The sequence below is a fragment of the Crotalus tigris genome, unplaced genomic scaffold (assembly GCF_016545835.1).
Source record: "Crotalus tigris isolate CLP2741 ecotype Arizona unplaced genomic scaffold, ASM1654583v1 scf7180000024437.13266115, whole genome shotgun sequence".
In the NCBI taxonomy this organism is placed as follows: domain Eukaryota; kingdom Metazoa; phylum Chordata; class Lepidosauria; order Squamata; family Viperidae; genus Crotalus; species Crotalus tigris.
The window spans coordinates 8,813,185-8,825,756 of NW_024100606.1; the positions used below are offsets into that span (position 1 = coordinate 8,813,185).

The 12,572-nt window shown below is 39.6% G+C and overlaps 1 protein-coding gene across 2 annotated transcripts in view; it reads left to right on the forward strand.

Annotated features, from left to right (window-relative positions):
* Positions 1-12,572, forward strand: part of NEBL (nebulette) — a 241,640-nt gene that overhangs the window by 95,601 nt on the left and 133,467 nt on the right. For both annotated transcript variants that reach the window (XM_039331499.1, XM_039331498.1), the window contains exon 3: positions 6,255-6,339. In XM_039331499.1, the coding sequence (XP_039187433.1) occupies positions 6,255-6,339 (85 nt within the window). The remainder of the gene's footprint in view (positions 1-6,254; positions 6,340-12,572) is intronic.

Sequence of the window (12,572 nt, forward strand, 5' to 3'; positions counted from 1 at the left end):
GGCTCGGGAGCTTCACAGCCTCCCCGCCCCTTCTTGGTCAGAGAGGACCGTCCATATGATAAATCAGGTTTTAGACCCAGACAACAATAACAGGGCCCTTTTGATGGGGAGGGCGCCCCTTTAGGAGATCTAAGTGACTCTCGGGCCGCCTCTCCCATAGGTGGAAGGCTATCCCTCTTCTTCCATCAGTGGGAGCTCACCACCACGGACTCCTGGGTCCTACAAACCATCCAATTCGGCCTGTTCCTGGAGTTTGTGTCCAGCCCTCCAGGACACTTTATCCCTTATCTGCAGTCACGGAACTTAGCCAAACGGGGTCTCATGCAAGAGGCCATTCACCATCTTCTAGACATCAGGGCCATAGAACAAGTGCCGACTGGTCAGCAGGGACAGGGATTCTACTCCATCTGCTTTGTGATCCCCAAAACCTCGGGAGGATGGAGAGCAATTCTAGACCTCAAAGGTCTGAATTCCCACATTGCATATCGGAAATTCAAAATGCAAATGCTCCGATCCATCTTAGGGAGCATCAGGAAAGGAAACTTCCTGATGTCAATAGATCTCACGGAGGCATATCTCCACATCCCCATCCTTCCCGACAACAGGCGGTTTCTCCAGTTCTGTTACATGGCCATCACTTTCAATACAGGGCCCTTCCGTTTGGCCTCTCCTGGCTCCCAGGGTGTTCACTAAGTTCCTGGCAGTGCTCGCTGCACACCTAAGACGGGTGCTGGTATGCATTCTATGCTACCTGGACGACATCCTTATCCAGTCGTCATCCCTTCGGGTGGCCCAGTCGGATCTGGAATTGTCCATCCAGGTCCTTCAACAGCACGTGTTCTCGGTGAACTTCCTAAAGAGTCAAACAACTCCCTCGACCCGGCTCTCACACTTGGGTGCCCTTATAGACACAAGTCGATTGCCTGGTCTATCTTTCCCAGGATTGTCGAGATAGTATCCGGGACCTGACACTCAAAGTGTGCAAGGACCACGTGGTGCCGCTGGCTCTACTTTCACAGCTCCTGGGGAAGATGATTTCTTGCATCGACATAATCCCTTGGGCCAGACTCCATTCAAGGAGTCTTCAATGGTTTCTCCTCTCCTTCCAGAAGTTGGGCATCAGCTCATCCAACCAAAGGGTAAGAGTTCCTATTCAAACCTGGAGATCCCTCCGTTGGTGGTTATCTCCAGCGGTAGCCAGAGGGTCACTACACAAGGAGCCCGTCCATCTTACGCTTACAACGGATGCCAGTATGTTCGGCTGGGGAGCCCACTTCAGGTCTCAGTTCGCGCAGGACCGTTGGTCCCACGTGGATCTGAGACACCACATCAATTGGTTGGAGCTCAGAGCCATACATCTGGCTTTCTGCCACTTGTGCAACGAGATTGCAGGGCAGCATGTGCTAGTCCTTACGGACAATGTGGCGGCAAAGACCCACGTGAACTGGCAAGGGGGTACCTGGTCCAGGTCCCTCATGGCCGAGGCCCAGTTACTGGGCTCCTGGGCAGAGACCAACCTTTCCTCCCTCAGGGCGGAACACATCTCGGGGAAGGCGAACCAGTAAGTGGACTTTCTCAGCAGGTCAACCATGGATCCCTCAAAATGGCACCTGCACCTGAATCTCTTTGCAGAGATAAGACAATGATTCAGGCAACCGGTCCTCGATTTGTTCACTTCTCCAGCGAACGCCCAGCTCCTGAGGTTCTTCTCCCGATTTCCATCCCCATGGGCAGAGGGAGCAGATCCCCTTCGAGTCCCATGGCCGGGGGGGTCTGCTCTACGCATTTCCCCCTCATCCTCTGATTCCAGCGGCCATTCGGAAGCTGCTGCAGGAACAAGTGGAGGTGATCTTCGTGGCCCTGTACTGGCCCCAGAGACCCTGGTTCGCTGACCTTGTGAACCTCTCCTGCTTTCCCCCATGGAAAATCCCACCGGATCGCGTGTCTCTCCACCAGGGGGTTCTATGACACCTGGAATCCCAGTGGCTACAGTTAGCCGCCTGGTACTTGAGTGCCAGATCATGACCCAGGAGTCGTTCTCGGCTAGAGCAATTTCCATGATTCAGGCATCTTGCCAGCCGGCAACCAATCACATCTATGACTCCACATGGAGGAATTTTTGCCATTGGTGCGAAAGGCAGCAACTGGATATCTTGGACTTAACAGTTCCACAGATCTTGGAATACTTCCTAGATGACCTTGATAGAGGCCTAGCCCCTAATACCATCCATAGGCAGTTGCGGCCTTGCTTACCTGTGCCAATTCGGTCCCTTTGACCCAGCATCCCAGGATACATGCCTTTCTCAAGGGCGCCACCAACACTAAGCCACCCGTGGTACACAGGTATCCCTTTTGGGAATTACCTCAGGTCTTACTGGCCCTCACCAGACCACCGTTTGAGCCTCTCACAACTTGTGCTCTGCGGTTCTTGTCCCACAAGGTCGCCTTCCTGGTCTCTATCATGTCGGCCAGGCGCATCTCTGAACTGGTGGCACTGTCAGTCGGGGATGACCTCTGTATCTTCCACTGGGACTGGGTGGTCCTTCGATTGGATCCCACATTCGTGCCCAAGGTCAGCTCTCTTTTTCATAGGGCCCAGGAAATTGTTTTGCCAAACTTTTGTCCTAATCCTTCCCATGTCTTGGAGCGGCAGTGGCACACACTGGACGTCCGCAGGGCTCTACGCTGATACATCAAGCGAACGGCATCCTTTCGCAAGTCCGAGGCCCTCTTCGTTTCCTTCCATCCTTCCTCTCTGGGCGAGAGGGTGTCTGCCTCCACTATAGGCAGGTGGATTAGGGTTTGCATTGCGGAGGCATACCAATCCCTTTCCCTGCCAGCTCCAAGTCGTATCACGGCTCATTTCACTCGCAGCGCTGCGACCTCTAGAGCATGGGCCACTCAGGTGTCCATCAAGGAGATTTGCAGGGCTGTGACAGGGTCTTCGCCTTCCCCATTTGTTCGTCATTATAAAATAGACCGCTTTGCTTCTGCGGATGCCTCCTTTGGTCGGAGGGTCCTTCAACAAGTGGTGTCTGGGGAGGTGGACACGGCCGTATCTGTTTCCCTTCCATTGGGACAGTGAGGCTTTGGTATGTCCCGTTGGTGGATTCTCCATCTCCTGTGCTGGAGAAGGGGCATTGTCTTACCTGAATGCCTTGTCTCAGCATGGAGATGGAGAATCCACTCCCACCCTTAGGTCCGCACAGCCAGGGTTAGGGCTATGAGAGCCAACACCTCTTCAGCTGCTTTCGCCCTTGTCAAGACTTGGTCCTAGCCCAGCAAGGGGCATGGCAAGTTTGGCTGACTTGGTCTGAAGGGCAGGAAGACAGAACAAACCCATTGGTGGATTCTCCATCTCCGTGCTGAGAAAAGGCGTTAAGGTAAGACAACGCCCCTTCCCTCACTGTTTCCAGGATGGCTTCACGGGCCGCATCCGGCCCCTGGGCCTTGTGTTTGACATGTGTGTTCTATAGCATTAATTTCCCATGTTTTTATCTCCTTTAAAATTAGGGAAATTGACTAACTGCACATTACTGCTCATTGTATGAACATATATATAGGACTAATAGAATTGTTGAATATTCATATAACTCCTAGAAAATAAGCAACAATAAATGTCAGAATAGAGTAGAAATAAGCAAACCACATTGTGGCTTAGCATTACAATGGACTTATACTATTACCTAAATGGTAACTCTTTCTAAACATATTTTTAATATAGATATAGATAACTCATAAAATAAAATTTGCTGGTTACAAACTTTGTAAAAATAAAGATCTGTGTGGCATCCCTGGGTTATTAAATTAAATGTAGTAATAAATAGTATTTGAGAGGAAATTAGTATTTCAAACTGAAGATAATATTCTAAAGGTGTGATTTACTTTATGGTGCATTATTGTTAAGCACATTTTTATTGATGTAAGGTAAAGGTGCTGACCTTATTAACATTAAAAGGATGACCTTTGAAAAGGTGAAATATGAACGAACCCTTTGTGCACAGCTCATAAAGGGGCTGAGTTGGCATTTAAAAGAAGACAGTTATCAAGATAGTAAAAGGCAGAACTGTATATACTCAACCAGACATTAAAAATCACTTGATGCAGACTTTTCCAGGCTGTACTACATATTCTATTTAGCAGCAGTACTGATTAGTGAAGGCAAATTGCTTCTTAGATTTTCATGTATATGGACATATAATTCTCTCTCTCTCTCTCTCTCTCTCTCTCTCTCTCTCTCTCTCTCTCTCTCTCTCTCTCTCTCTCTCTCTCTCTCTCTCTCTCTCTCTCTCTCGCTGTCTACCTACTTACCTATCTACCTTTTGGTTTCAGAGCTAGTTTGGTGAAATGGTTAAAGCATTAGTCTAGAGATCATGAGATCATGCATTCTAGACCTGCCTTAGGCACAAAGCCAGCTAAATAAACTTGGGAGAGTCACTTTTTCTAGGAAGGAAGCAATGGCAAACCATTTCTGAAAAAAACCTTGCCAGGAAAACTGCAGGGATTTGTCCAGGTAGTCTCGAAGAACTGGAAACAATTGAATGGGAAAAAACCCACTTTGGTTTTGTTTCTCATTAATTTTGCTTTTGATTATTTATTTTTCATTTTAATGATGTTTTTGTTTTCTTCTTCTTACACTGTCAAGTTTAATGTATATGTAATATTTTGCTGTGTGAGCCAATATTTTATTTATTTACTTTAATTCTTCTGCTTCTAAATGCCATAGGCTTGAAGTAGCTTACAGAATGTCACAGGAAAGATTGAAATAAAAATAAAATAAAAACAACCATAGACATAAACTTTCCACAAACTATGATTATATCATCCAGTGGGGATAAGCTAAACATCTTCTGAAAGCGCTAAAACTTTGCCTAGTAAGACACAGGATTGTGTCTTCTCTCTTGTTTAAAAAAGTCTAGAATAAGCACTGGGGGTCTACTGAACTGGTCTGTACTAAGGTTTCAGTTTGAGAGTGTAGAGGGACTTCAATCTAGGCTATGTTTGCAACACAGATCATGGCCACTATTTATTTACTCCCTAGGGACATATATATTTAGAAAAATGGGAGAATGGACGTTAGAGTGGGGGCCAAAGTGTCAAACTAATCCCTATCATTGTGACTGAGTTCCCTGCACTTACCTAAAAGTAAAAGCTTAATTTTAAAATAGTAAAATAAAAGCCATAATATCACCTGCTTTTTTGATGCAACATATAGGTTAGCCTTAACATTAGCAAATAAACTCCCAAAATAAAATAGTTTGAGTGCATATTACAGTGCAACTCTTATTTGATATTTTAAAGTGATTTAAGTGAATAATATCATAATTGTTTTCAAAAATTGCTCATTTATAAAACTGAGTGATGACGGTATCTTAAAAAATTATGGTGGGCTACCATGTGTAAGAGACTGAGAGTCCTTTGGATATTTATTCCTAAAAATTGATCGTTAATTGATTAGTCAAGAGTTTTTAGATATAGTGGTGCCTCAGTACTCATCATTATTTGGCTTTGGGAAATGTGCTGAGTACCAGAATTTTTTATCCCATAAGGAATAATGTAGTGAGTCAGAGTCACAATCCAGCTGACACGGACAAGTTCTAGCTTGTGCTTCAAGTACAAACAAAGGATGAGTACTGGGACAAAATTTTCACATCAAAATGCATTGAGTACCAAATTTGATGAGTTTCAAAGCAGTTATGTACCAAGGTATCACTGTAATTGGTAAAAATGCTATATATGAAATTATTACATCCACAAAAACCATGCAAGATACTTATACTTCAGGAAGCTCTTATGAACAGGTCAAACATATATGTTTTGGAATAATTTTGAGAAGAAAATGTACCTAAAAAGAATTTAAACAAAAATAGTGTGATAAGAGGAATTTAGAAATAAAGAAGAGAAACACTAATAGTATCACAAACGCTTTCTAACAAAGAAACACTATTCTCTGCTTTCATTTTTTATTTTTTGGTTTGAAAGAAGAATTTATTAAAGAAAAAGAATAATACAACTGTGAATAAATAAGGGTATTTTGGTTGTGAAGATGCTAGGCTTTAGAATTTGAAAATAAGTACAATCACTAATCTCGTTAAATTATTATAATGAGCCAGAACCAGGCTAGTAACAAATAAGTTATCAGTCAGTTATAAATTACTACTACTACTACTACTACTACTACTACTACTACTACTACTACTGTTGTTGTTATTATTATTATTATTGTTGTTGTTGTTATTATTATTTTGTTCCAGACACTACCCAAAACAGTCCTTTACTACAGTGGCAGATACACCTGAAAATATTCGACTAAAACAGCAAAGTGAATTACAAAGTCAGGTAATCTTTGCATTATTTTTTGTACATTAAGACTAATCAAAGATAATTTTTAAAATGATCCCTGATTACTTATTTAATTAATAATTAAATTATTACTGATTATTAATTTCCATTGGCATGAAGGGTTATTTGAAGATGATGGTTCTTTTTTAAAAAAAATCTCAAATACAAGCTTTAATTGTTCCTATTTTCTTATCTTAAAATGTCCCCTAACAACTCAAAGATATGATCACCTCTATATTTTGTTTGTTATATTTTGTTTATTATTTATTAATAAGAATACTTATTGAATTCCTGGTTCTCATTACTGATTGCAGATAGAACTCCCTTGACCAAGACTTAACAATTTAAATCAGCTGATAGCTAATTCCAAGAAACATTAATCTTCCTGATCAGTAAGGCTAATAACATCTTGAATTACTGAAATTACCATTTTTTTGTTTCCATGTGTTAACTAATGCTATTGGATCAAAGAAAAAAGAAACCTTCAATAACTTATCTAAATATTTAATTTTCTTCTCAGATGTTCTAGCTACGGTAATTGTGGGGATACTACACCATTCCAATCACTCATCAAACACAATTTTCATATGAAAGGTTTAGAATCCCAGAAATTATGGGAGACAATAACATATCCTTCAGATGCCCCAAAATATTTTTTCTTTCTTTCTTGGGGATTGCAAAACGTTGACCTTTTCATACATTGTTTGAAAAAAAATGGTTCAACAATCGTTAGCTATGTTGATGATTGCATAGTTTATATATGTAATATATATTACATTTGAATAGGTGGCCAAAATAATAATTTGCCACAGCTTATTTACACAATCAATTTAATAGATTGCAAGAATTGTGTCAACTGGTTACTCTGTTATTTACAAGCCATTTTAAAATGTATTGTTATCTTGGTATTAGTTATTCTACCAAATTTGTATGACCATCAGTTTTGAAAATCATTTCCTTCTTCTCTCCATCCATGTAATGAATGAAATTACTAAAGAGAGGAAGAATAGCTATATAATTCCCCCCCTACTTTATTCTATTAAGTTGTATGAGTATTTAAAGGCATTCACACAATATAGAATAAAGTAAGGTAAATGATTAAATGGTCAGCCTGGTTACATATATTCACTAAATACAACAAGAGAAGTTTGGACGAATATGTGAGTCAAATTTGCTTTGTTCTTTTTCTTATTCATAATGTATTTTTTTTAAATAGCTTATACTAAATAATCTTTTGCTCCTGTAAAAATACAAAGTATACATTTGTTTATTCAAAATCAAAGCTGAATGATTTTTTTGGTTTTTTAATCAGTGTTTAATTTCCCCTTCTTTAGAAGGGTTTTTTCTATATTTTGCAAAATTTCAGACAACTACTTAATAGCATAGAAAGGATATAGAAAGCTCCAACTCTTTGTTGCTGTTTATTGATCATCTGAGTTTTTGCAGCCCAAATAGAGTAGTCATAGTGTATTATGAAATTGATGCTTTCATGCACTTCTGATTTAGCATTTAGGTTTCAGGGTTGTAAATGATAAGTCACTCGTCCACTGAGAGTCAGATGATTAATGAAAAGACCACAGCATTTAATCCACACATTCACTGGTGTGAAAATATTCAGGTGTTATCTGAAATCCTGATATGAAAATAGAAATTTGAAAACAGTGAAGTGTGAATCAAGGTGGTGTTTTTGACATAAAAAACTCTAAGGAGACAAAATATATAAAAGGGTAGGAAAGATGATGTAATTGAACTGGAAAAATAAGAAAATTCACTATTAAAAAATAGGGATTACTTTTTCTAAATATTCTTTCGACATGTTCTATATATTTTATAGAAAATATTCATTTTTTAAATTTTGGTACCTGTGTATGATTATAATGACTAGCCACCTTATGAGGTAATCACTTATATGGTTCAGTGAACATATGTAGTTTTCCATATTCACAGCTGTATATGAGAACTCTATATTTAAAAACTTTTGATTGTAGAAATGTAGGCTAGAGTCTAGATTATATATTAATTCTTATAGATGTATATTATTCGGGACCCTCTCCTGATTATGAACTGGTGGAGATAATACTTACATTTCTCATATTTTCTTCATTCCAAGTGGTGTCCAATCTGTTTATGCATAACTTTTCATTAAGATAGTTGACATTTAGGTTTGAATATGGACAATATTATAAATTACCATTTTACCCAAGCTATTTCAGATAGCATTTGTTACAATACAGTAGTACCTACTACATCCTATAATTAAAAATCTGGTAATTTATTTTAAGCTAAACAGGAGAGAAAGTAATTTTCTATTTGGGTGTATTATAAGAATATTTACAAATAATTATTATATTTTAACATTCTAATGTAATAAAAATGTTGGATTTGGGTTTAGGGGGCATCTACACATATTTGTACTATTGTAATATAACTAGTATCATTAGTATCTGTTATAAAGGCCATTAAGACCTAACATGGATGTTAGGGAACGGGTGTCAGGGGACTTAATAATAATAATAATAATAATAATAATAATAATAATAACAACAACAACAACAACAACAACAACAACAACAAATTCGCTATTAGTCAATTGCAAAAGGCGGCCTTACTAGGAAATGCTTCCATCCTGCGACGATATCTGTAATACCATCAAACATCCACATCTGCCTATCCCAGGTCCTGGGTAAGCACTCAATAGGTAGACAAAATGCCAAATCCAGTCTGAACATCTGGCTGACTGTGCGATGATCCATAATAATAATAATAATAACAACAACAACAATAACAACAACAACTACAACAACAAGACCAAGCCTTAAGGACAAATGTTTCCTCTGTCAACAATACTGAATAACTCAGGACATGGCTATCAAACATCAAAAACATCTGCTAGACTATCCCACCTCCTTTACATGGATGATCTGAAGCTGTATGGAAAAACATCATCTGAAATAGAATCGCTACTCAACACTGTCCGTATATATAGCCAAGATATTGTAATGGAGTTTGGCTTGGACAAATGTGCCACACTTACTATCAAATAAGGAAAAATAATGAAAACTGAAGGAATCAAGATGCCCCATGAAAAGAACATTAAGAGTCTGGATGAGGAAGAGTACTACAAATACTTGGGTATCCTTCAAGCTGACAACATCAAGCACACTGAAGTCAAGAAAAAGATTAGAGGTGAATACATCAAGAGAGTGAAGAAGATCTTAAAATCCAAACTCAATGGAGGAAATACCAAAAAGGCAATCAACACCTGGGCAATCCCAGTCATTAGGTACACAGCTGGAATAGTGGACTGGACTCAAGCAGAACTAAAAGCAATGGATAGGCAGACCAGAAAAATAATGACAATGAATCATGCCCTTCATCCACGCAGTGACATTGATAGACTTTATCTACCAAGGCAAATAGGTGGGCGTGGAATGCTACAAGTACATCAGATGGTTGAAGAAGAAAAAATGGCTTTGGAAGAATATCTGAAGAACAATGATGAAGATGCACTGAAATTAGTATATCAGGAAGGCTTACTAACTACTGGAGAGACCAAACTGGCCTACAAGAAAGACCAAATGAAGAACAGAATAGAGGCATGGGAAGACAAAGCACTACATGGCCAATACATGAAAAAAATAGCTGGGAAAGCAGATAATAATAAAACCTGGCAATGGCTAAGAGCAGGAAAATTGAAGAAAGAGACCGAGGGACTAATTCTGGCTGCACAAGACCAAGCCTTAAGGACAAATGCATACAAAGTCAAAATTGAGAAGACAGCAACAGACAGTAAGTGCCGCCTATGCAAAGAAGCTGAAGAAACAGTGGACCACTTGGTAAGCTGTTGCAAGAAGATTGCACAGACTGATTACAAGCAGCGGCATGACAAAGTAGCAACAATGGTGCATTGGAAGATCTGCAAAAAATATCATTTGCCTGTAAGCAAAAACTGGTGGGATCATAAAATAGAGAAAGTCATAGAAAATGATAAAATTAAACTGCTCTGGGACTTCAGAATTCAAACAGACAAGCACCTGCAACATAACACCCCAGACTTAACAATTGTCGATAAGAAAGACAAAAAAGTCTGGATAGTGGACGTGGCAGTGCCTGGAGATAGCAGAATAGAAGAGAAAGAACTGGAGAAGATAACAAAATACAAAGACCTACAAATAGAATAGAAAGACTGTGGCAAAAGCAAGCAAGGGTAGTACCAATAGTAATAGGCTCCTTGGGTGCAATCCCAAAACAACTGGAGCACCACTTGAACACCATTGGCATTGACAAATTCGCTATTAGTCAATTGCAAAAGGTGGCCTTATTAGGAACTGCTTCCATCCTGCGACGATACCTGTAATACCATCAAACATCCACATCTGCCTATCCCAGGTCCTGGGTAAGGACTCGATAGGTAGACAAAATGCCAAATCCAGTCTGAACATCTGGCTGACTGTGCGATGATCCATATATAATAATAATAATAATAATAATAATAATAATAATAATAATAATAATAATAATTAATTTACCTTGACGTGGTTGTGGGGCTTGTGTACTCTGAGGAAGATGAGAGCTATGCCAGAGGTTCAACCATACTGGACAGGTCTCATCAGAGGAGTCAGACAAAGAGTGTCTCTCCCATAAAAAATATGGTGAGACGTAAATTTCAGAATGCCATACCGGCTCGGACGTCGCCCGGGTTAACAAGGTCCGCACTAGATATTGGAGTTCCTGGATATCTGGTGAAAAATGGGTTACAGGACTCAGGACTGTTGGCTGAGCAACCAGGGCCAGGAGCTGCAGAACTACTGGAAGAAAAGGTGTTTACCCGTCGCAGATACACAGTGATGGAAAACAAAGAAATAATGATCTGTTACTACAGATCAAGTCCAACAAGAAGAGGATATCTAAAACGAATGCACCAGTTCTGGAAAGAACAACATCCAGAATCAGAAATAACAGAACAGAGACTAGCAGATCAACGCCGATTTATAACACGAAATAAAGTATTCACAGAAACAGAATTGGACGAACTGCAAAGGTTTACCCAGGGCAAAGAAATCAAAGCCTTACCAGAAGTAATTCAGAATGTAGAGGCAAACCAGGGGGAGTTGGAAGTGAAGGAATCTAGCAGAGATATACAACTGTTCTCATTTGGAAACCAGGCACCTCTACCTCAGGAAGAACAAAACCCTCTAACTAAAGAAATAAAAGAATTGAAACAAAGAATAACTGAGCATCTAGAACAGCACAAAAACAACAGAATAAGGCTACCTGCATTGAAGCTTGTTCCAAAGAAACAGCTAGCACAAGCATTAAAAGATGCAAATATTGCAATATCAATTATAAGCAAAAACCAAATATGTACAGCACAGCTGCAGTTATAACAGAATACCTGGGATGCAAAATCAACAAAGAAGAAAAACAAACAAACAGTGCACCAGAAAAATGGAAGGTTAGACTAGAAAATAAGATCAGCAAGTTAAGATCACATGCAAGCAAGCTAGAACAGATGAAAGAAAAGAAGCTGAAGAACAAGAAGACCAAAGAATACCTAATCAAGAAATACCACTTAGAAACAAGGAAGATCAAGGAAGCACTGGAAATAATAAAGCAACAAATAACAGCTATAGCCAGGAAAATCAGTAGATATGAAGCTCGAATTGCAAACTATAGGCAGAACCTCCAATTTCAATCCAATCAGAAACGTTTCTACCAATCCATCAATGGAGAAACTGCAAGGAATCAGTCAGTACCTGACAAGGAAGAAACAGTGCAGTTCTGGAAGCAGATATGGGATAACCCAAAGAAATACAACAAGGATGCGGCTTGGTTAAAAGAGGTGGATGCAAATAAAACAGAAGTTGAAATGAAAGAACTAGTAATAACAACAAAAATGGTAGAAAAAAGAGCAAAGAAAATCAAAAATTGGTCAGCACCAGGTGAAGATGAACTGCATGGGTTTTGGTTGAAACATCTAACTGTTATACACCCACTCATTGCCAAACAGTTCAACAATATACTACAAGGAGGAGAAATTGAAAAGTGGCTAACAACTGGGAAAACCTACCTAATAATGAAAAATCCAGCAAAAGGGGCAACACCAGGTAACTACAGGCCAATTACCTGCTTACCAACAACTTTCAAATTACTAACTGGTGTAGTAGCTGATGCAGTGCAACAGCATCTAGTTGAAAACAATCTCTTTCCACCTGAGCAGAAAGGAAACC